The sequence below is a fragment of the Schistocerca gregaria genome, chromosome X (genome assembly GCF_023897955.1).
Source record: "Schistocerca gregaria isolate iqSchGreg1 chromosome X, iqSchGreg1.2, whole genome shotgun sequence".
NCBI classification, from domain to species: domain Eukaryota; kingdom Metazoa; phylum Arthropoda; class Insecta; order Orthoptera; family Acrididae; genus Schistocerca; species Schistocerca gregaria.
In genome coordinates, this window is record NC_064931.1 from 591861052 (window position 1) to 591885307 (window position 24256).

General features: G+C 43.7%; 1 protein-coding gene across 1 annotated transcript in view; it reads right to left on the reverse strand.

Annotated features, from left to right (window-relative positions):
• LOC126298232 (uncharacterized) overlaps positions 1-24256 on the reverse strand; it is a 99003-nt gene that overhangs the window by 69917 nt on the left and 4830 nt on the right. The window contains exon 2 of the mRNA XM_049989538.1: positions 24100-24228. Coding sequence (XP_049845495.1) covers positions 24100-24228 — 129 coding nt within the window. The remainder of the gene's footprint in view (positions 1-24099; positions 24229-24256) is intronic.

Genomic DNA, 24256 nt, shown 5'->3' on the forward strand with positions numbered 1-24256 from the left:
TATGCAGTTCTGATTGTGGCGCTCACCTGCACGGCGCCAAACACGCATACGACCATCATTGGCACCAAGGCAGAAGCGACTCTCATCGCTGAAGACGACACGTCTCCATTCGTCCCTCCATTCACGCCTGTCGCGACACCACTGGAGGCGGGCTGCACGATGTTGGGGCGTGAGCGGAAGACGGCCTAACGGTGGCGGGACCGTAGCCCAGCTTCATGGAGACGGTTGCGAATGGTCCTCGCCGATACCCCAGGAGCAACAGTGTCCCTAATTTGCTGGGAAGTGGCGGTGCGGTCCCCTACGGCACTGCGTAGGATCCTACGGTCTTGGCGTGCATCCGTGCGTCGCTGCTGTCCGGTCCCAGGTCGACGGGCACGTGCACCTTCCGCCGACCACTGGCGACAACATCGATGTACTGTGGAGACCTCACGCCCCACGTGTTGAGCAATTCGGCGGTACGTCTACCCGGCATCCCGCATGCCCACTGTACGCCCTCGCTCAAAGTCCGTCAACTGCACATACGGTTCACGTCCACGCTGTCGCGGCATGCTACCAGTGTTAAAGACTGCGGTGGAGCTCCGTATGCCACGGCAAACTGGCTGACACTGACGGCGGCGGTGCACAAATGCAGCGCAGCTAGCGCCATTCGACGGCCAACACCGCGGTTCCTGGTGTGTCCGCTGTGCCGTGCGTGTGATCATTGCTTGTACAGCCCTCTCGCAGTGTCCGGAGAAAGTATGGTGGGTCTGACACACCGGTGTCAATGTGTTCTTTTTTCCATTTCCAGGAGTGTATTTCTTCTCCGGCCTTTCGTATCTGCTATGTATCATCTACAGTCGGTTCTTTTTTAAATCGGGCTGCCCTGCGAGGTGTTATTTAAATAATTTTGCCAAGTCTCGAGCTGGTTTGCCAGTTACTTAGCGTGTAGTGGGTAATCTAGGAATATGAAGTCCTCCCGGTAGTTTGTGAAATGCTCTTTTGTCTTTCCGAGTAAGTCAATGACTTTCGATATTTCTGTGTAATACTTCGTGTGTTTTTGTGGAATAATATTCCATAACTGAACACCACTGAAGAAAGTAACGTCACATTAGGTTTGCCAAAATGCCAGCAAATTGCCCGTATTTTCGTCTTCGCTTATTTCAGCCAGTGTGTTAGAGACCTCTCCTCTTCTATACTTAAGAGAGCCGACTGCATCACCCACCTTGTTGTACTCAATATCTTCAACGTTAGGGCAGATAAATGGCTGCGTATTCTGATGTCTTTAGTTGGTTGCTTAGCTGAGTGCTTGATTTGGTGATTTGGGGGAGGGGACCAAACAGAGAGGTCATCGGTCCCATCGGATTAGGGAAGGAAGGGGAAGGAATTCGGCCGTGCCCTTTCAAAGGAATCATCCCGGAATTTGCCAGAGCAATTGAGGGAAATCACGGAAAACCTAAACCAGGATGGCCGGACGAGGCTTTGAAACGTCATCCTCCCGAATGCGTGATGTCTTAGCAGCATCATTCTATTGATTATGATTTTAACACTGAAAAAAAAAGAAATGAGAGAGAACTAAAAGAAGTTTCAAACAATGGAGAAAAAATTAATTTAGAGGAGCGTGGCAAGAAGAAGATGGTAATGACAGAAAGTAGTGGAGGAAGGACGTCGTGCATATTTCCACGCGTAAGCGCCTCTTAATCAAAATATGTGGCTTCAAATACGAGGGTTGAATGAAAAGTAATGCCTCCACCTTCGTTATCTGGATTTGGATGGGAATATTTTAATAAGTCAAAGGCAGAAATAATCCTTAGAATGTGATCTTTAATTACAAATATTCGCTTTTCCACATAATCCACAGCCAATTGGACACATTTCTGCCAATGATGGCAGGTTTTCTGAAGCCGTCATGGGGGAAGTCGACACCCTGTTTCCGCAACCACAGTCTCACAGTTCTCTCAACGTCTTCATCAGAAGCATACCGATGTCCCCGGAGATCATCTTTCATTATCGGGAACAGATGGAAGTCAGACAGCGCTAAATCTGGACTTTATGGAGGATGCCGTACGGTGGTGAGACTCAGTCTCTGAAGTTCTGCCGTGGTGGCGCGTGAAGTGTGTGAATTGGCATTGTCATGCTGCAGGAAAACATTTCCCTTTTCCTTTCGGTCCCTTGTTAGCCATCGTTTCAGAGTTCACAGTGTTGTGATGTGACGCTCTGAATTTATTTTTGTTCCACCATCAAGGAAATCAACATCGATAACATCATCTGCGTCCCAAAACACTGTGGCCATGATTTTTTCAGCTGAGGGCTGCGCCTTGAATTTCTTTTTCTGGGGCGCGTCTTTGTGTCGATATTCCATATACTGACGTTTTGTCTCTGGGTCGTAATGGTGTACCCACGTTTCGTCTCCTGTCACAATTGATGGAGAAAGGTGTAATCTTCATTCTCATAACGCGAGAGGAGCTCCTGGCAAATTTCAAGACTGCGCGCTTTCATTTCAGGAGTCAACATCCGGGGTACCCATTCTACACAGATCTTCCGATAGCCAAGCAAAGCAATAATTCAACCTACACGTTCTTGTGAAATGTCGATTGTGCTTAAAATATCCATCTGAGTGATATGACGACCGTCCTGAATCAATATGTCAACATTTTACTTGTGAAAATAGGTGGTGGCCGCGCGGTTTACGACACCATGTCGCGGAGCGCGCGGCCACTCTCGCCGGAGATTCGAGTCCTCCCTCGGGCATGGGTGTGTGAATTGTTCTTAGAATAAGTTAGTTTAAGTAGTGTGTAAGTCCAGGGATCGATGACCGCAACAGTTTGGTTCCTTAGAAATTCACACACATTTGAACATTTAAATTCGGTTGTTGCTGTCACAGGACGTCCAACTCTTTGCCACGAAGGTCAGATGTTCCCGGCTCAACATCTTTAAACTTACTCACCCAATGACGCACAGTACTCATATCAACACAATCATCATAAACTGCTTTCATTCTCTGATGAATCTCCTTTAGGATGACACCTTCTGCTGTCAAGATTTCGGCCGGCCGGTGTGGCCGTGCGGTCGGCAAGTTACAGGCGGCGGTAGGTAATACCTGCTGTTCTTTTCGACATATCTCTTACTCTTTCTTTAGGCATAAGACGAGTTACATCAAATGCGGTAGGCTTTAACGGTGTATTGTGAAAATATATATTTATATTACGTTCTATTGCTATGAACTTTGTTTTTCACAAATAATTAAATGAGAAATATTGTTGCACTCATTTTGTTTCTCGATTAAAAACCGGGAATATTATGTGTCCTGAATAATTTTCACGCGAAACCATGTCATTTATGTGAAAATCGGGACTGTCGCGGCAAAATCGAGACGTCTGGTCAACCGAACTACAGGTGTTCAAGGCTGCTGTAAAGGAACTGTCAGGCCATCATATGCCGACATTTATCTTTATTTCTCTACTATAAACTTTTTCTTTTCTGTAGGAGTTTTCATACTGATGTTGGTATATTTCAAGTGTTGTGTAGGCTTACGGTATATATTGAGGTTCCAACCCGAAACTAGGGAGCTTTGCAATTTTGAAAGAGGCAGCAATAGTGACCACCCTTGGTGCTTCATTTGTCATCTGTTTCTCAACGTCGTATTATTTCCAGTGGTATTAGATTTTATGAATGATTTGTATCTTCAACTCATTCTCATACTTCTTCATTTACGTAAAACTTTCATTGCCTTGTTTAAGTCATCCTTTTTGAACCAATCAAATTTTACTACACTACTGGCCATTAAAATTGCTACACCAAGAAGAAATGCAGATGATAAACGCGTATTCATTGGACAAATATATTATACTATAACTGACATGTGATTATATTTTCACGCAATTTGGGTGCTTAGATCTTGAGAAATCAGTACCCAGAACAACCACCTCTGACCGTAATAACTGTCTTGATACGCCTGGGCATTGAGTCAAACAGAGCTTGGATGGCGTGTACAGGTACAGCTGCCCATGCAGCTTCAACAAGATACCACAGTTCATCAAGACTAGTGAGTGGCGTATTGTGATGAGCCAGTTGGTCGGCCACCATTGACCAGTCGTTTTCAATTAGTGAGAGATCTGGAGAATATTGCTGGCCTGGGCAGCAGTCGAACATTTTCTGTATCCAGAAAGGCCCGTACACAAACTGCAACATGCGATCGTGCATTATCCTGCTGAAATGTAGGGATTCGTAGGGATCGAATGAAGGTTAGAGCCACGGGTCGTAACACATCTGAAATTTAACGTCCACTGTTCAAAGTGCCGTCAATGCGAACAAGAGGTGACCGAGACGTGTAACCAATGGCACCCCATACCATCACGCCGGGTGATACGCCAGTATGGCGATGACGAATACACGCTTCCAATGAGAGTTCACCGCGATTTCGCCAAACGCGATTGCGACCATCAAGATGATGTAAACAGAACCTTGATTCACCCGAAAAAATGACGTTTTGCCATACGTGCACCCAGGTTCGTCGTTGAGTACACCATCGCAGGCGCTCCTGTCTGTGATGCAGCGTCAAGGGTAACAGCACCCATGGTCTCCTAGCTGGTAGTCCATGCTGCTGCAAACGTCGTCGAACTGTTCGTGCAGATGGTTGTTGTCTTGCAAACATCCCCATCTGCTGACTCAGGGATCGAGACGTGGCTGCACGATCCGTTACAGCCATGCGGATAACATGCCTGTCGTCTCGACTGCTAGTGATACGAGGCCGTTGGGATCCAGCACGGCGTTCCGTATTACCCTCCTGAATCCACCGATTTCATACTCTGCTAACAGTCATTGCATCTCGACCAACGCGAGTAGCAATGTCGCGATACGATAAACCGCAATCTCGATAAGCTACAATCCGACCTTTATCAATGTCGGAAACGTGATGGTACGCATTTCTCCTCCTTACACGAGACATCACAACAACGTTTCACCAGGCAACGCCGGTCAACTGGCGTTTGCGTATGAGAAATCGGTTGGAAAATTTCCTCATGTCAGCACGTTGTAGGTCGATGAACAGTCAATATGGCTTTAAGCTCCTTACCAGCCTTGTGGCCAGCACGGGAGCACGTTGTAGGGCATGCACTGCCGTCCTTGTGGATCACACACCCTGTTAACAATCATGTCCCGCAGTTTGTAATGTCCAGTGGACCCTCATAAGTAGCTGGGATTTCACTTGAGTATTGTCTTTGAGTAAAAGAGTCATTTCTTTTCGCCTCACTACGTATTTACGTATTTCTCACTGTTGCCTTCTGTACTGTACTGTAGCAGCTATTTCCATGTGTGGTCCAAGTTTCATCGAGCTATGGTACTTGGCAGAGACACGTTGTGCAAAAGCTTCTTTCGTCCTTTAGATTTGTGCAACAGCGTAAATAAATTTATTTAAAAATATCTTTTCGTAACAATATTTATTTTTTTCGGTTTTCTCCTTTCTCTGGATCACCCTGTACTTTTTTTTAACGACGTTGCACTGTGATCTCTGCGAAGGCTTCGTCGTTGTATGTCTCTCCACTGTTTACTTGTTTACATGAAAGCTGTTCGCTTAGACGGAGTACGTATAGTCTTCCTAAGCCTCTTCTGATGCTAGAAGTTAGCGTATAGTTCCAGGTACGACACTGATTTCTGACCTTGTATCTTTATCGTATTAAGTAGGGCCAAGACCAACTACTGTTAATCCCAGTGGCGTTGACCTCTTTATAAGTAGCATACCGAGCGACGTAGCTCAAATGGTTCAAATGGCTCTGAGCACTATGGGACTTAAATACTGTGGTCATCAGTCCCCTAGAACTTAGAACTTCTTAAACCTAAGTAACCTAAAGGCATCACACACATCCATGCCCGAGACAGGATTCGAACGTGCGACCGTAGCAGTCGCGCGGTTCCGGACTGCGCGCCTAGAACCGCGAGACCACCGCGGCCGGCAGCGACGTAGCGCAGTAGTTAGCACAATGGTCTCGCATTCGGGAGTCGATGGTTCATATCTACGCCCGGCCATCCGGGTTTAAGTTTCCGTGATTTCCCTAAATCGCTCCTGGCAAATGTCGGGATGAGGTACAGCTGACTTCCATTTTTAACCCTGAGAAATTCCGAGCTTGTGCTCCGACTCTAAAGGCCTCGATGACGACGGCATGTTAAACACTTATCTTTCTTCCTTTTTTAGTTTTCCTAAGCCTCTTGTGATACACACGAAGTGAGCACATAGTTTCCTTTAAAACAATGGTAGCTGAGCCTGTATCTACTTCGTATGAAATAGGTGAAGAGGATATTCGTTTCATCACTAGGATAGACTTGTCTTCCTGATGTATATAACGACGGAGCCTCACATGAGAGCCCTATTTGGCACTGCGCCCTTTCAAATTTAGCTCCCCCACTGTGTCATATCGTATGGAGAAATCTCGATTCGATATCTTGAAAAATTCACGAAATAAAAGGAGTGCAAGTCTTTGGTGATTCGATCAGTATATAATGATATGAAAAATTTCTGACATCCTCTTGCTGTTCTGATTCACCGACGACGCTTCCATTATTTCTGAAATCTGGTGAACTTTTGGTGCTAGATTTTGGGAGAATTCGACTGGCGAGCAACCAGACGATCTATATAGTTTTCAATACGCTCAACGTGATTCAGGCCTAGACTTTCACCAGGCCAGCCCAGCAGATCCAGCTGGTTTTCTTCGAACCACGGTGCAACAATCCTCATTTGACGGGCAGTAGCATTATCGCGCAGATTCAGGAAGAATCTGGCACATAAATCTTTCGCAGTGTGGGAAATATGTTATTATCTGCTTCTTAAACATATGCGTTAATTTTGCCTTCTACAAAAACTATCGCTGTGAGCTCTGTGCAATAGAAATAATCCCAGATCATCAAAATACCTTAACCAAATATCATTGTCGCCACACCACACACAGGTAAATGGCGTTAACCAGGCATTCGGGAGGTCCACACAATCCCAAGTCACTATCACATCATGTACTGTAACAATCAGATATCTTTCACAAACCAATGGCGGCATAGTTTGTGCCAATTTCAATGACATTGCACGTTTTTTCCTCTGATCAGTGACCAGTGCTCATCAGTACAACGATGAAAAGTGAGTTTTATTACGGGTGTCAATAAGCTCTACACCTTATATATGAGTACAACGAATGTCCTATGTATTGGCTAAGGTTTATGTGTAACTGTTCGTCACTGGCCTTTAGGTCTTAACAGCTGCTTCTTGTCACTGCAGACTGGTAAATTCTTCAGTTGGACTACGATGGATGAAATAATATGTGGCGATCTTACTGTAGGCAGCAAAATATCTCTTAAAACAGTGAGATGTGAATTTAAACTACTCTTTTCTGCAAATAGTAGAAGTTAGAATTTAGAGCCTCGTCTGGATGACTGAAATGGTGTATTAGCTGAAATGGACAGCGGTAAAATAAGACTGTCTGCATGCTTCAGGGAGGTACCACTGCAAACTCCGTCTGAAGTGATAAAGGGAGACTACAGAAATCCTAAGTCGGGACAGCCACACAGAGTTTCTAGTCCAACCGAATAAGTGTCTAATGTTACAAGAAACACCAAGGGGTCATAACATTAAACTTCCACTACTTGGGCCACCGCAGACGGGAAACTATTTACCCTATGGGTACCCAACTTTATAGGAGCGATGTTCAGACTGTGCGCTGCCGGATTTGCTTTCTTAGTAGTATTAATGTCTTGACTTGGCGTTAGGTTTCGGTACTGGTACGTCGACGTAGGGTTGAAACTCAAGCATCAGTGTGCATTACGGTTGCAAACAGTTAACGTGGCTCTGGACAAGGTGAGCAGGACTTTACTCGTAAAACTGTTTTATCAAAACAACAGCAATAGTGCTGCTGCTCTTCGCAAAAATCGACGCATTTGAGGAATGTGGAGAGGTCGTCTTTCCGCACCATGGTGGAAAAACATAATGCGGAATCTCTAGTACCGTTCCAGACTGTCGTAGAGGCAAATGGTCGCCACATTGATCAACATTTGTAAGCAGGAACGTAAATATGGTACGCAATTAACAAATGTTACCTTCTCGTGTGTAAATAAAAATGTGTCGTAAACGTTTGCATCATCGTAATGGTGGATATGAATGCAGTGGTAAGAGAGGGAAAAGAAGAATGAATGGCTGGAAGATCTAAGTTTGGAAATAGGAACGACAGGGATGAAAGGCTAGCTGCTTTCTGCAGACAAAATACCCTTTTGATTGGAAACATATTGTTTAAACATCCCAGAAGACGAAGATACAGAAGGATATCTATGTTGAATGATGACAGGTACTACATTGATTATATCATAATTCAGAACAGGTACAAAAACTGCCTAAAAATGGCAGAGCATACCCTGGAGCAGACACGAATTTGGACTACACGTTATTTGTGGCGCACTTGCAAATAAGTTTGAAGAGAGTGAGAGGAAGAAAAGTAAGAGAGAAATTTGACCTAGAAAGACTAAAAGAAGAAGATAAGGTTTCTGAGTTGGAAAACATATTTATGTCAAATGAGATGGAGAGCCCAATGAAGAGAGTGAAAACGAGAAACGGAAGAGGATGACACAAAATCTTAAGGAATATGCGGAAGAAGGCCGGCAGAGGTGGTCGTGCGGTTCTAGGCGCTACAGTCTAGAACCGCGAGACCGCTACGGTCGCAGGTTCGAATCCTACCTCGGGCATGGATGTGTGTGATGTCCTTAGGTTAGTTAGGTTTAAGTAGTTCTAAGTTCTAGAGGACTGATGACCTCAGAAGTTAAGTCCCATAGTGCTCAGAGCCATTTGAACCATTTTTTTGCAGAAGAAGTTGTAGGGGTGAGGAAGGTCGAAAGAATCAGGGAAGAATGGGTAATAAAGACAGTGCTGGGTAAGATGAAAGAAAGGAGACAATTGACGACAGTAGGAATTTAGAAGGGAGAAGAGTGTACAGAAAGCTCAATAATAGATTCAAGAGAGAAACAGAACAGGCGAGGAAGACATGGATGAAAGGGAGAAACTAGAAAACGAAGGAAAATATAAAATGATGTATAAATTAGGTGCTGACATAGTCTTTGAAGCAAATAAAAGTAGGATAAGTATGGGAATAGGAACAAGTGATGATACTATGGTTCATAAACCGGAGAAAGTGTTGATTCAAATGGCTCTAAGCACAATGGGACTTAATATATGAGGTCATCAGTCCCCTAGACTTAGAAATACTTAAACCTAACAAACCTAAGGACATCACACACATCCATGCCCGAGGCAGGATTCGATCCTGCGACCGTAGCAGCAGCGCGGTTCCAGATTGAAGCGCCTACAACCACTCGGTCATAGCGGCCGGTGGAGGAAGCGTTGGGAAGGTGGCATGGATATGTAGATTGCCGATAGGAGGCTGATCAAAAACAGAGCGATTGTGAATTAAAAGAGGAGACGAGATTTATAGAAGAGGACAAAGGATGCTGCATCTTGGAAGGAGAAGTAGAAAGGGCTTTAAGAGAGATGAAGAATTGTAAAGAAAGCGAAATTGATGGATTGCCATCAGAGTTATATTAATCTTGGGAATGGTGGTGTGAAAGAGTTAACTTATTTATCTAATAAGATGTACGAAAAAGGTGAATAGACAGAAGAATTTCTCTCAGCAATAACGATACCGATTGAAAAGAAAAGCTATGCCAAGAAAGCTTAGGATTTTAGATCATAAGTTTGATTTCTTATGCAGCGAAATTTTTACTAGAGGTCATAAATAGAAGACTTCTCGGAAAACTGGAAAAAAAGTATTGCAGAGGAACAGAATGGATTTAAATGAGGGAAAGACAGAAGAGATTCAACTGGACTGCTGAGAATTATAAGTGAGAGATACATTGAGAGAGGAAGAGACGTTTATACTGTTTTCATTGACTTGGAGAAAGCCTTTGACAGAGTACAGTGGAATAAATTAATTGACATTCTAAGGAAGAATGGTGTCGACTGAAGGGATAGAAGGCTGATTAAGAACCTACACTTAAAACAGAAGATACGACTACAAACTGGGAATGAGATGACAGAGGAAAGTTTGGAAAGAGAGTGAGGCAAGAGGCTGTGTCCCCAATACTGTTTGTCAGATGTTTGGAGCATGTTATTCAGAAATGTTTGAAACGAAAAAGAGAACTGGTGGTTGATGGTAGGAGGACAGAATATATTCGATTTTCGGACGATATGGTGTTATGGTTCAAATGGCTTTGAGCACTGTGGCACTTAACATCTGAGGTCATCAGTCCGCTAGACTTAGAACTACTTAAACCTAACTAACATAAGGACATCACACACATCCATGCCTGAGACAGGATTCGAACCTGCGACCGTAGCAGCAGCGCGGTTCCGGACTGAAGCGCCTAGAACCGCTCGGTCACAGCGGCCGGCGATATAGTGTTAGAGCAGAGTGCGAAAAAAACGATGACTGGAATATTAAAAGAATTAAATAATACCTGTGAGATATTCGGAATGAGAGTTGGAAAAAGACAAAAGTTTATGGTGACACGTAATATCAACTGTAAAGTTAAGACAGGAAGTATAGAACAAGTACTGCTTTCAAATATCTGGGAAGCATAATTACGGACGCCACGAGATGTAAAGGAGATGAAGACACGTACAGCAATTGCCAAAGAGGCATCTAGTAAGAAAAGGAGGCTTCACTGTGGGTTCTTGGACAGGGAACTGAGGAAGAGAATCGCGAAATGCTTTGTATGGAGCGTGTCATTATACGGATCTGAGACACAAACACCGAGGAAAGAGGAAGAAAGAAGAATAGAAGCGTTTTAGATGTAGATCTGGAGGAGGACGGAAGGGATAAAATGGGTAGACAAAGTGAGAAATGAGGTTTTGAGAAGTGTGGGAGAAGAGAGAGAAATTTTAAAGGTAATCAGTAAGAGGAAACATAATTGGCTTGGACACTGTGTGACAAAAGATTGTTTGCTAATGGATGCTATGGAAGGAAAGGTGGATGGCAGAAGGAGAAGAGGACGCAGAAGATACCAGATGGTGGATAGTATAAAGATAGAAAACAATTACGACAAAACGAAGAGGGTAGCAAATCAGAGGACTGCATGGAGCGCTACGTGTGAACACCTAACCCAGGGCAGAACACGTATGATGATGAGTACACCATGTGCGAATTTGGAAGAAAGGTCCGGTGTGTTAAAGACTATGCCATGTTATTCTGATCTGTTAGAACTACATGTACGCAGCATAGATCAATATCGAGGTAGGAGGCGCTGTTGTTAAAATACCGGACTAAGGTAATGGAAGTGTGGGTTCCAAATACGCGTTTTATTGGCTTGATTTACTATTTACATGGTTTCCGTTAATTACACCAGATGAATCCCGAATATTTTTCTCCAACGCGGTCACGTTCTTCCTTTTCTTCAATTAGTTGGCTTTGGGACGTGCCTATTTAGCCATCTCAATAGTAATGTCAATTACGACGATACAAAAGTAAATATAACACAACATCCGATCCCAGATGGGAGAAAATCTCGGACCCGGCCGGTAATCGAATTAAGGTCCCTTCGCTTAGCAATCTTCCGCCCTGACCTCGCAGCTACCAAGGCGGACAGATTACAGTCATTGTCCTCCTTCATCCCGTTCAACTCGGATACAGTTCTTTTCAAGTGACCTTTACTGTTTAGGATAGCATAGATCTCACACCAGCTCCCGTTTTCAGCCATTTGGACCACAAGTGATCATTAGATTCCACCGGAGGGTGTCAGTAATCTGTTATTGTATTTCAGTCCGCAACACAAATACTCATTTCAGTTTTCTGTTGAGGCCCACTAGTAAAAGAACTCGCTAGTGACTGATAGCCTAATTCACACACAGTAGGACAACAGTGCAATTCCACTGCTCTGTATCATGCGTAACTATCAGGAACTATTCCCAAGGTACATTCTGAACTCCCCCCCCCCCCCCCTCTAACACCTCCCTACCTCCCTACACCAGCCATGAACCGAGGCTCTTGCCAAGGTGGGGTGACTTGCACGCCTCAGCGATATAGATTTAGATTACCGTACCGTACATGCAGCCATCATAGAGAAGTATCTATGGAGAGGCCAGACAACGTTGTGGTTCCTGAAACGGGGCAGCAGACTTTCCTTAGTTGCAAGTGCAACAGTCTGGACGACTGGGTGATGTGGTATTGTATCAGTAGCCAACATGGTCTTGGTATATTGGTAGTACGAACAGCTGAAAGCAGAGAGGAAGTACAGTCACAATTTTTCCAGGGGCATGTAGCTGTACTGTATAGCTGAATGATGATGGAATTCTCTTGGGTAACACACTTTGGAGGTAAAATAGACCCCCATTCGTATCTCCGGACAGGGACTACTCAGATGGATTTCGTCATCAGGAACAACAAAACTGGCATTGTACGGGGCGGAAGGTGAAATATTATTCCCTTACTCGGCTAGGTAGGTTAGAGAGAGGGGTATGTTGAAACTAGATGTAGTAGGAATTAGGGCAGTGCGGCGGCAGGAACAAAACTATTGCTGCTCACGTGAATACCGGCTTATAAACACAAAAAACAAGTAGAGGTAAAGCAGAAGTAGGTCTAATAATGATTAAGAGAATAAAAATGCAACTACGAACAACATAGTGATTGCATTATAGTAGTCAAGGCAGCAACGATGGCAACTGCCTACCGCAACAGTACGAGTTCATATGCCTACTACCTCAGCAATTGATGATGAGATTGGAAGAATGTCTGATGAGATAAAAGAAATTATTCGAATAGTTAAGGGAGACGAAAATCTAATTGTGATGCAAGATTTGATAGAAGGGAAAGGAAGAGAACGAAAAAATGTGGAATAATATAACCTGGAGCAAAGGAATGAAAGAGGAAGCCACCTGAATTCTGCACAGAGCTTAATTTAATAATTGCAATCACTTAGTTTAACACTCACAATGGAAGATACTTCATGTGGAAGACACCTAGACTCGCTGGAAGTTTCAGTTTGATTACAGAACAGTAAAACGGAAAGTTCGAAACCAGATTTTAAACTGCAAAATGTTTCCAGGGGCAGATGTACATTCCTACCATAATTCACAGGTGATGAACTACATATTAAAACTGGGGAAATTTCGAAAAGGTAAGAAACTAAGGAGGCTGAACTTAAATAAACTGATAGAACCAGAGGTCGTTGAGAGCTTCAAATGGAGCATTAGGCAATGATTGACAGAAATAAAGCAAGAAAGACGACAGGAGAGGAATGAGTAGTGTTGAGTTATAAAGTAGTGAAGACAGCAGAGGATCAAATAGGTAAACAGACAAAGCCCAGTAGTAATTCTTAGGGGACCAAATAGGTAAATAGACAAAGCCCAGTAGGAATTCTCGGTTAACACACGAGATAATGAATTTATTTGACGAATGCCGAACTTATGAAATGCAGTAAAAGAAGCAGGCAACTTGGAATTTAGACGGTTAAAAAATAAAACTGACAGAAAGTTCAAAATAGCTAAGCAAGTACGGCTAGAGGACAAACTTAATGCTGTAGAGACAAGCCCGACTGCGGGAACAAACCTAAATTTATGGTCTTTGTAAATTTAGAGAAAGCTTTTGATAATGTTTACTAGAATAATTAAAATGCTGAAGTTAACGGGGATAAAACGCAGGGAGTGAAATGTTCTCTATAATTCGAACGGAAATCAACTTCAGTGGTAGGAATCGAAGGACATGAAAGGGAAGCAACAGTTGAGAAGGGAGTGAGACTAGGTGGTAGCCTACCCCTGTGTTGTTCAGTATGTACATTGAGCAAGCTGTGGAGGACACCAGGGAGACGTTTGGAAAGGGTATCAAACTTCAGGCAGAGGAAATAAAAACGTTGAGGTTCGCTGATGATGTAATCCTGTCAGAGACGGAAAGGGCATGGAGGAGCAGTTGAACAGAATGGATATCGTTTTGAAAACTGTTGTAAGATGAATGTGAACAAAAGTATAACAAGGGCAACAGAACGTGGTAGAATTAAATTAGACGATGCTGAGGGAGGTTAGGAAATGAGACACTAAAAGTATCAGTAAAATAATTGGTCACTGCTAAAGTAGAGAAAATGTACAAAATGAAATAGCAATAGCTAGAAAGGACTTTCTTGAAATGAGAAATATGCTACCACTGAATATAAATTGAAACATTAGGAAGTCTATGCTGAAAGTATTTCTGTCATGTGTATCCCTGTACGGAAGCGAAACTTAGAAAATAAGTAGTTAACGCAAGAAGGAAATAGAAGTTTCTGCTGTGCCTCTGTAGAAGAATGCTGAAGTTTAGATTGGTAGATCTAATAACTGTTAAGGAGGTATTGAAACGAACAGGGGAAACGAAATTCATTGCACAACCTGACTAAAAGAAGGGTTTGATTGATGCGGCAGATCTTGAGGTACCAAGGTATCATCAGTTTGGTAATGGAAAGAAGTACGGAGAGTAAAAAGTGTAGAATGAGCCAAATGCTCGAATGTACCAACCAGGGTCACATTGGTGTAGGGTGCAGTAGTTACACAGAGCTGAAGTGACTTGCACAGGGGAGACAAGTGTGGAAAAGTACTTGAAACTAGTCTTCGCGCTGAAGGCCACAATGACAACAACAACAGCAGCAACAACAACAACAACATTTTCAATCTGATATAATGACCTATTTTGAGCAAAACGTTGTCGTCGTTGTATCCGGTATGGGTTTGGAAAACTTTAATGTATTTACTATTCGTATAAGATATAAGGAGTCATGGAACTACGTAACCTGGTCGCTTCTACTGTTTCTTTCTTCCTTTTGACTGCTGCGAAGGAGAATAAATTCTCATATTACCGATTTCTCACTCAATTGATGAACTCTTTACAGGCAGAAAGCATCATGTCATCGGGATAGCTATTCATCAATAACTTTGAGTATTTTCTAGAGAAGTTGGATACGTCCAGCGTTCTTCACATTTTACACTAGTGAACCCGGCAGTTCGTCGCAACTGTTAAATATGTATGAGAGTTGGATACACACTGACAAAAATCATGGGATACCTTCTACTGTCATATGGAGTTCGTTTTGCTCGGTGTAATGCAGCAACTCAACGTAGCACGGACTCAACAAGTCATTGAAATTCCTCTGCAGAAATATTGAGCCATGCTTCCTCTGTAGCCGTCCAACAGTGTGAAAATGTTGTAGCTGCAGGACGTTGTGCACGAACTGACCTCTCGTTTATGTCTCATAAAGTTCGATGGGATTCACGTCGGGCGTCCGAATTAACCAGAACGTATTTCACACCAATCGCGAACCATTATGGCCCGGTGACATGCCGTATTGTCATCCATAAAAATTCCATCGTTGTTTGGGAACATTGAGTCCTTGAATGGCTGCAAATACTGTCAAATTAGACGAACATAATCATTTCCAGTCAATGATCGGTTCAGTTGGACAAGAGGCCCCAGCCCATTCCATGTAAACACAACCCATATCATAAAATGGTTCAAATGGCTCTAAGCACTATGAGACTTAACATCTATGGTCATCAGTCCCCTAGAACTTAGAACTACTTAAACCTAACTAACCTAAGGACAGCACACAACACCCAGTCATCACGAGGCAGAGAAAATCCCTGACCCCGGCGGGAATCGAACCCGGGAACCTGTGCGTGGGAAGCGAGAACGCTACCGCACGACCACGAGCTGCGGACCCCATATCATAATGGAACCACCACCAGCTTGCACAGTGCGTTGTTGACAATTCGGGTCCGTGGTTTCGGGGAGTCTGCGCTACACTTGAATCCTACCATCACCTCTAACCAACCGAAGTGAGGACTCATCTGACCAGGTCACGGTTCGCCAGCCGACTAGGGTCCAACCAATACTGTCACGAGCCCAGGAGAGGCGCTGCAGGCCACGTCGTACTGTTAGCAAAGGCACTCATGTCGATCGTCAGCTGTCGTAGTCCATTAACACCAAATTTTGCCACACTGTCCTAACGGACACATACGTCGTCCGTCCCACATTGATTTCTGCAGTTATTTCACGCGGTGTTACTTGTGTATTAGCACTGACAACTCTACGCAAACGCCGCTGGCCTCGGTCGATAAGTGAAGGCTGTCGGCCACTGCTCTGCACTGCTTCTACCCCCCTCTCTTTGTTTATCTTCTCGTCCGCCTCCTATCTCTGCCAGTCCCCTCCATTCCGTTCTCTATTTTAGTTTCCTCCCCTTCCCTCTCTGTCCATCTCCTGTTCCCCATCCTCAAGTTACAGCATTGTTTACTGATATTGCAAACAAAACCTCGACTGGGAACTGAAGCCGCTTAAAATCAATAGGTAAATCGGCTGGCATTGTTGGTATACTGGGTAAGAGAGAGATTCCTCCCGCTGTTTGATATGTGAGGATAGTAGCTTCAATGACAGTATTTCATGTAAATTCAATCAGCGAACACATAGGGATACAAAGATTCGAACAATTCAGATTCCATAGTAGTATTCTAACCTTAAGCTGTTAAGCCACAAATACGGCTTTCCTGCATTGTGTTAAAACCGATGAAGAGGAAGAAAACATAAAAGCACATTGTTGTCTGTACAATTTTTGTTTAAAATTGCATATTATGAAAAAGAATATATATGTGGGAGGAACAATTTGTCCAACTGTTTAAACGTCCTGCGGTCGCAGCTGAAACCGATCGCGACAATGACAACGAAATCACACATTTTCACAATACTCCAGTTTCTTTCTAGCACTTGGTTTTAACAGGAAACCTGTATGTACATTGTTTCTTAAAAATGATGTAGCCTATGTTCGTCTGAATATTTATTAGAGAATCATGTTAAAATTTGAAGTAAATCTGTCAAGAACTTTTCGAGATTTTTGCTAAAACTTTTCTCCTTTGTGATATACCTGTAACGGATATAAGGCAGAGGCTTTTATTGGTTACTGAGGAGAGTGTACTGAACAACAATACGTCAGTACTTACTTCATTTTCAGACTATTTTTTTGGTTGGTTAGTACCTCCAAATACATGTGACAAAAGCAAGTCACTAATGCTTATGTTCCCTGGTCAGCAGGTCAGGGTTTAAAGCATGGACGTGTGGACGCAAAACGGTTAGTTTGCGTAGGCCACTTACTGTCAGTGACGCAGTTACGACAGTATAGAAAATATCAGGGAGTAAATTATAGGGTGTGTTTATGGGAAGACTGTTTGATGCAGAGAAAAAAAACAGCCACACTGATGTGTGTACGTATTAAGTTACCACATATAAAAATACCTGCACTTATACCCGTTACCCCCTGTACATACATAATTTCCGTCCGAACAGACCTCGGAAGGCCCACCGATACCGACCGACCGCTGTGTCATCCTCAATCGATAGGCATCACTGGAGGGGTATGTGATCAGCACACCGCTCTCCTGGTCGTTGTCAGCTTTCGTGACCGCATCCACTACTTCTTAATCAAGTAGCTCCTCAGTTGGCCTCATAAAGACAGTGCATCCCGCTTGGCAACAGAGCGGCAGACCCGAACGGTCACTATCCGAGAGTTAGCCACAGTGCTTAACTTCGGTGATCTGACAGGAACCGGTGTTACCACTGCGACAAGGCCGTTGGCGCCATCTTAAGCAGCGAAAGTTTCATTATAACCACGTTGTTATAATGGAACTTCTACTACGTGAGAGGGCTCATGAAAAATGAGTGATCATAGGACAATGAAACTTCGTGGAAACATTTATAACGAAATGCAGAAAAGAAATAACGAATAAACCATTGAAAGAATCATATTTTAGTTTTTTCATAGAAAGCAAAATTTGTTAACTGTGTGCCACGTTGGAGTTCGAGGTTACAAAAATTTCTTATATGACGACGATCTGCATGCTCGACAGCCTGGAACCCCTTAGTGATTCCATTTCGCAATTGTCCCCATCACTTTTCGAGCGGTGTATCATGGAATGTTCAGCTGTTTTTCAAATGGCTCTAAGCACTATGGGACTTAACATCTGAGGTCATCAGTCCCCTAGACTTAGAACTACTTAAATCTAACTAACCTCAGGACATCACACAAAGCAGTCCGTATGCGCGCTGCTGTTACGGTCGCAGGTTCGAATCCTGCCTCGGACATGGAAGTGTGTGATGTCCTTAGGTTAGTTAGGTTGAAGTAGTTCTAAGTCTAGGGGACTGGTGAACTCAGATGTAAAGTCCCATAGTGCTTATAGCCATTTGAACCATTTGAACATCATACACATCCATGCCCAAGGCAGGATTCGAACCTGCGACCGTAACAGCAACGCGGATACGGACTGAAGCGCCTAGAACCGCTCGGTCACAACGGCCGGCACAGCTGTTGTAACACAGCTTGTGCACTGCTTGGAGATCACATAGTGGGTTCACCATTCTCAACCATATCAACAGTTACTTCTTCAACAATTCGTTTCGCAATTTGTCATCCACCTCTCCAAGGAGTAATTCCCATTTGACCAGTCAATTCGAACTTTAGAATTATGTTTTTCCATCACGATGTAGAAAGAGGACCTCTCCGTATTCCTTTAATGCGTTGATACTTGTGAAGAGCAGCAAATCTGTTGCTGTTGTTTCTATAAAACAGCTTTAGAGTAAAGTCCTAGTCACTTTCTCTAGACACATGTCGATTGTCCGAAACTGTAATGCACGCTGATGCTTCTGTTGTACCCAAACGTCTTGTAGCAGCTCATATCGGCAAGTCATGACACTAACGTTACTAATAATAAATCCTGCAGTGCACATCTGAACATCATTCCTATATAGTTGGGTTCTCGTAGGGTAAATAGTTTTACTGCTACACTGGCTCAAGCAGCAAAAGTTTGATTATAACGACTATGAAGGATGATGCAGCTGCCCATACCGCTTTCGTTCGATGCAACCCGTAATGTTAAAGCTGGCTTTCATAAAGCGCACGAGATTTTCATTTTCTCTCGCTCGCTACACGAAACTGTTAGCGCTACGGAAAAAATGAGCAGCATCTTAGTGTAGGAAATTTAATGAAGTTAAGTTTGCACTGGAATATGTTTTCGACAGAGTCGACGGTTCGGGAGTTATTCAAGGAAACGTACAAAAGTGTCCAACAAACGCAGCTCCACCCACACTCATCCTTCACCAGTCAGGATTTCTAGTAAGTTGTTCGAGATATTCCCTCCTACCACTGTACAAAAATTTCCGACTACACGAACTATTCCCTATGTCCGATTTTTTTTTGTCTCTATTGATTGGACGATTGTGCCTCAAGCATAGTCAGCTATTTCGTTAACATATTGGTTTAAACTTTCCCGTAACGAGGGGGAAACGATTTTTGTAAACGTTTCGATGAAACTAATTACGTTTGTAGTCACAAGCTCTGACGAAAACAACAATGCAATTGTTTACTTTATACTGTTAAAATTCACAAAAATATTAGGTAAAATTTACACAAACGTCAATTTTTACAATCTGCAACTGCTCGACTAAGCCGGTGGTATAATAAAGTTAGTCAATGAAAGTCAGAAAAGGTTGAATGTGCGGAGTAGTCCTTGATTTCGCAACATTTGTGCAGTGGTAGGAGGGAGTGCCGAAACTCTGACTAGCGGGAGCTGAGTATGGGAGTGTGGGATGCATTAAATGGTTACTTTTGCACGTTTTGCTCGAATGACTTGCAAACTACTGCCTCTAACGAAAACGTGTCCCAGAACAAAATTTAGCTACATGAAATTTCCTACAAACAGGTCCTGTTTATTTTTACTGTAGGACTAACAGTTTGCACCTAGCGAGCGGGGGAGTGTGAAAATCTCACATGTGGTTTTGAAGGCCAGCTGTAACACTGCGGGTTGCACAAAAGGTCAGTGGTAGAGACAGCTGAATCATCTTTCACGCCAGTCGCTTAAGAGTGGCGCTATGAGGACGCAAATCAGGTTTGCTTTAAATACACGCTCTAACGGTCGTGAATATTAGTTACCTTTGAGACTGGACGAGGTGAGTTGATGGTAGTCAGATTCCATTATAATTATCCGGGCTGTTACGCCGTGGTCGGTTGATGAATTCTGTGTCAATTACCAACGTTTCGTCCCCGTCTGCGGGGGACATCTTCAAGGGGGTCTGTAGCTCAGCGGAAGGTCCAACACACCCTCTGGCTCGCTACCGAGCCAGAGGGTGTGTTGGACCTTCCATCGAGCTACAGACCCCCTTGAAGATGTTCCCCGCACACGGGGACGAAACGTTGGGAATTGACACAGAATTCGTCAACCGACCACGGCGTAACAGCCCGGATAATTATAATGGACATGACATTTCCGGCCGTAAAAGTCTACATTTTAGTATTGTGGTCAGACTGCCTTTAAGGCGACAAAGACGCCATTATCAACACTTCACTGAGTTTGACAGAGTTCGTGTACTAGGGCTACGAGAAGCTGCATATTTCTTCTGCGATATTGCAGAAACACTTGGGAGGAATGTAGCCACTGTACATAATTGCTAGCAGTGGTGGTCATGAGAATGTACGGTCGCCAGAAGATAGGGCTTCGGACAGCCACGTGGCACTACCGAGAGGGAAAACCATATTAATCGGCGTATAACTCTGGCGAATTGTACTGCATCTGCAGCAGCAATCTGAACACAGTTGATAGCATAGTGACACAACGAGCTGCTACAAATCCGTTACTTAAGGACAGTTCCGAGCCAGACGCTCTGTAGCGCGCATTCCACTGACCTCAAAGCACGGTCATTTGCGACTTCAGTGGTATCAAGTGAGAACTGAATGGAGGGCAGTGTGGACGTCTGTTGTGCTCTCTGATGAAAGATGGTTCTGCCTCAGTGCCAGTGATGGCCGTGTGTTGGTTAGAAGAAGGCCAGTTGAGGACCTGCAACCAACCTTCTGCGTGCTAGACACACTGGACCTACACCTGGACTTATGGTCTGGTGCGCCATTTAGTATGACAGCAGGAGCACCCTCGTGGCTAACCCACTGACTGTAAATTTGTATGTCAGTGTGGTGGGTCGACCTGTTGTGCTGCCATTCACGAACGGCAGTCCAGGGGTTTTTATCCATCACGATAACGCTCGCCTACTGCGCCGGCCCCAGATCGAATCCGCCCGGCAGATTAACGAAGATGGCAGATGTGCCGGCCAGCCTGGATGTGGTTTTTAGGCGGTTTTCCACATCCTACTAGGTGAATACCGGGCTGGTCCCCACGTCCCGCCTCAGTTACACGACTCGCAGACATTTGAAACACATTCACGAAATTTCACGATTTACACTAGACGCAGACAGGTGGGGTACACTACTTCCTTCCCGGGGGGTTTGGGTGGCGGCAGGAAGGGCATTCGCCCACCCCTTACATTAACATGCCAAGTCCGGTTAAACATGGCCGACCCTGCGTCACCGCGGGACAAGCCGCAAGCGATAGAATAGAATAACGCTCGCCTACATGCCCACATGCCGCTGTTCTGAGTCAATATACTCTACAGACTGTTGACATGTTGCCTTGGGTCCGTGATCTGCAGATCAATCTCCAATCGAGCACATATGGGAAATCATCGGACAACAACTCCAGCGTCATCCACAAACGGCATTAATCGTCCCTGTATCGATCGACCAAGTGCAACAGACATGGACTCCATCCCACAAACTGACACCTGTCATCTGTACACTACAATGTACACACTTTTGCATACTTGCTTTCAACATTCGTGTGGCTACAGCCGTTATTAATGTGCCAGCATTTCATATTTGCAATGGCTTATCTCACGCTTACATTAACTTGTGATCTTCCAATTCTAATCACTTAAATATGTTATCTAGACAAATGTATTACCAAAATTTCGTCATTCTGTATCACTTATTATTTTTTGTTGCAATTTTTTTCCATCAATGTAGTTGTCATGTAATTCAGAAATCTATAGCCTGTATAATGGCGAAAAGTTGTTAGAAAAAAATCTCGAAAAGTTCTTGACCAATTTACTACAAGTGTTTGCACGATACTTTAATAAACGTTACGGCAAATTTGACTGTTTGTTTCAACTTAGGACAACTAAACGTCTCGAAAACGACGCGTTGTACGAAAAAAATGTTCCAGGTGAAAAGGTGATATCAATAAAGGAGACATCTGTCTGCGCTACAACTGGCCACTTTCTAACCACCAATCCTGCGTGAGCGGGGTCAAGTTTGTATTTTCAAACAGGACCCCCCCCCCCAAAATTTTTATTACATATTAGAATTCTACGCCCAAAAATAAGTATGTTTAATCAAACTACCGTTTCCCATTCGTGGTAGATGGCGCTGTTATCGACAACAATCAAGTGTTCCTGTTTTTGCAATTAATAACAGACGTATTTGATTCTATGTTTCATTTAAAACCTTTATGCCCTAATAATTGATACTGAAGTTCAGACTGATATGATTGAACAGTACAAGTAATATGGACAGACATTGACATTTAAGGCAAATAACCTACTTGTTTGGTAATGTAGGTTTCTGTTCCCTACGGGGTTGATAGTGGCAAGCCCCCAAACGATCGGAATGCTTGATTTCGGTGGCACCGCCATCAGGGTGACTGATTTTGGTGTGTACTTTCATCCAACCGTCGTAACTCTCGCGCTTGCCGCTACGCGGCTACGTGGGAATCCAAACCACAAATATTTTAATAATGTGAAATGTCCAGAAAGTGATAGTGACAGGAGCACGTGCTATGGCTACTAGAAGAAAACAAGTACCTCAATGGTGAGAGGCTAGAGGATTCACCAAAATCTGGCAACCCAATGGTGAGAGGCAAGGGGATTCACCGAAATCAAGTGTCCCGATGGGAACGGAAAACTATTACCTTCAGGTCGTTTTCCCTGGATCGCGCTAAACGTAGTTTCTAACCAGACACTGAAATGCCTGAGCTTACTGTACTTACATTCTAATCTGCAACGCTAAAGTTAATTTCAAACATAAATATCAACAGTTAGAACACAAAGATTTATATTTACATTGTAAATCACCGAAATCAAGTGTCCCGATGGGAACGGAAAACTATTACCTTCAGGTCGTTTTCCCTGGATCGCGCTAAACGTAGTTTCCAACCAGACACTGAAATGCCTGAGTTTACTGTACTTACATTCTAATCTGCAACGCTAAAGTTAATTTCAAACATAAATATCAACAGTTAGAACACAAAGATTTATATTTACATTGTAAACGAAAGGTAAAATGAAATGCGTCGATTCTTAATTGCGAACGGCAGACAATGGTTTGAGTAAATCCTACGTACGTTTCGAGATAGAAACTAAATATGAAATAAAAACAGCAGGTTCTCATCTGAAAATTCAAAACTGACCCTGCCCACGCAGTGGGGGTGGTTAGGAGGTGGCCAGTTTTTGCACAGAGGGATGTTCCTTTTATTAATACTAACTTTACACCAGTAGTATAACAGGTATTATCGTGAGAACAGTTCACACAATGGTTCCAAAAACTGTCAGCTGTTCCATAGCCTGGCTTATACAAGAATGATCCTGCTTGGTGAATAATTTAGTCATCTTTATGAAATGTGTACAAACTGAAGGATAGTACGAGAACGCTGCACGCCCAGCAGTCTGACATCACACGTGACATCACACGTCAAAACGACGTAGACTGTTTTTATTAGACGTACCTGGGGTCAGTGGCTTAGGTGATCATGACACTGACGGTCCCAATGGGGGTGATTGTGACGTCGATGGTCTCAGCTGGGATGATCGTGATGTCTAACGCCGGCCGGTGTGGCCGAGGTGCTTCAGTCTGGAACCGCGCGACCGCAATGTTCTCATGTTCGAATCCTGCCTCGGGCATGGACGTATGAGATGTCCTTAGGTTAGTTAGGTTTAGTTCTAGGTTCTAGGGGACTGATGACCTCAGATGTTAAGTCCAATAGCGCTCAGAGCCATTTGAACCACCTGATGTCTAGCGCCTCAGCTGGGGTGTTGAAGCAAGGCCTCCTCCAGAAGGGTCCAGCAGTCCTGGAAAAAACACCCACACACTAGACAAGTATTGGCTGATAAGTGTACTATGCATTTGTTAATTATTTTTTACATTTACTGTTACCTACATGAATCTCCATCCATATCTGTATCAAATCATATAGATATCATCTCAATAGGTATTTGCACCACTAACAGTGTGAGGTCATCAAATACCATTTCAATCCATCTCAGTCTATTTGTGTCGTAAGGCTGCTGTAATTTGCTTGCCTCATCTTCATCTTCATCAGAGATGTACCGATGTACCATTTCAATATATACACTCCTGGAAATGGAAAAAAGAACACATTGAC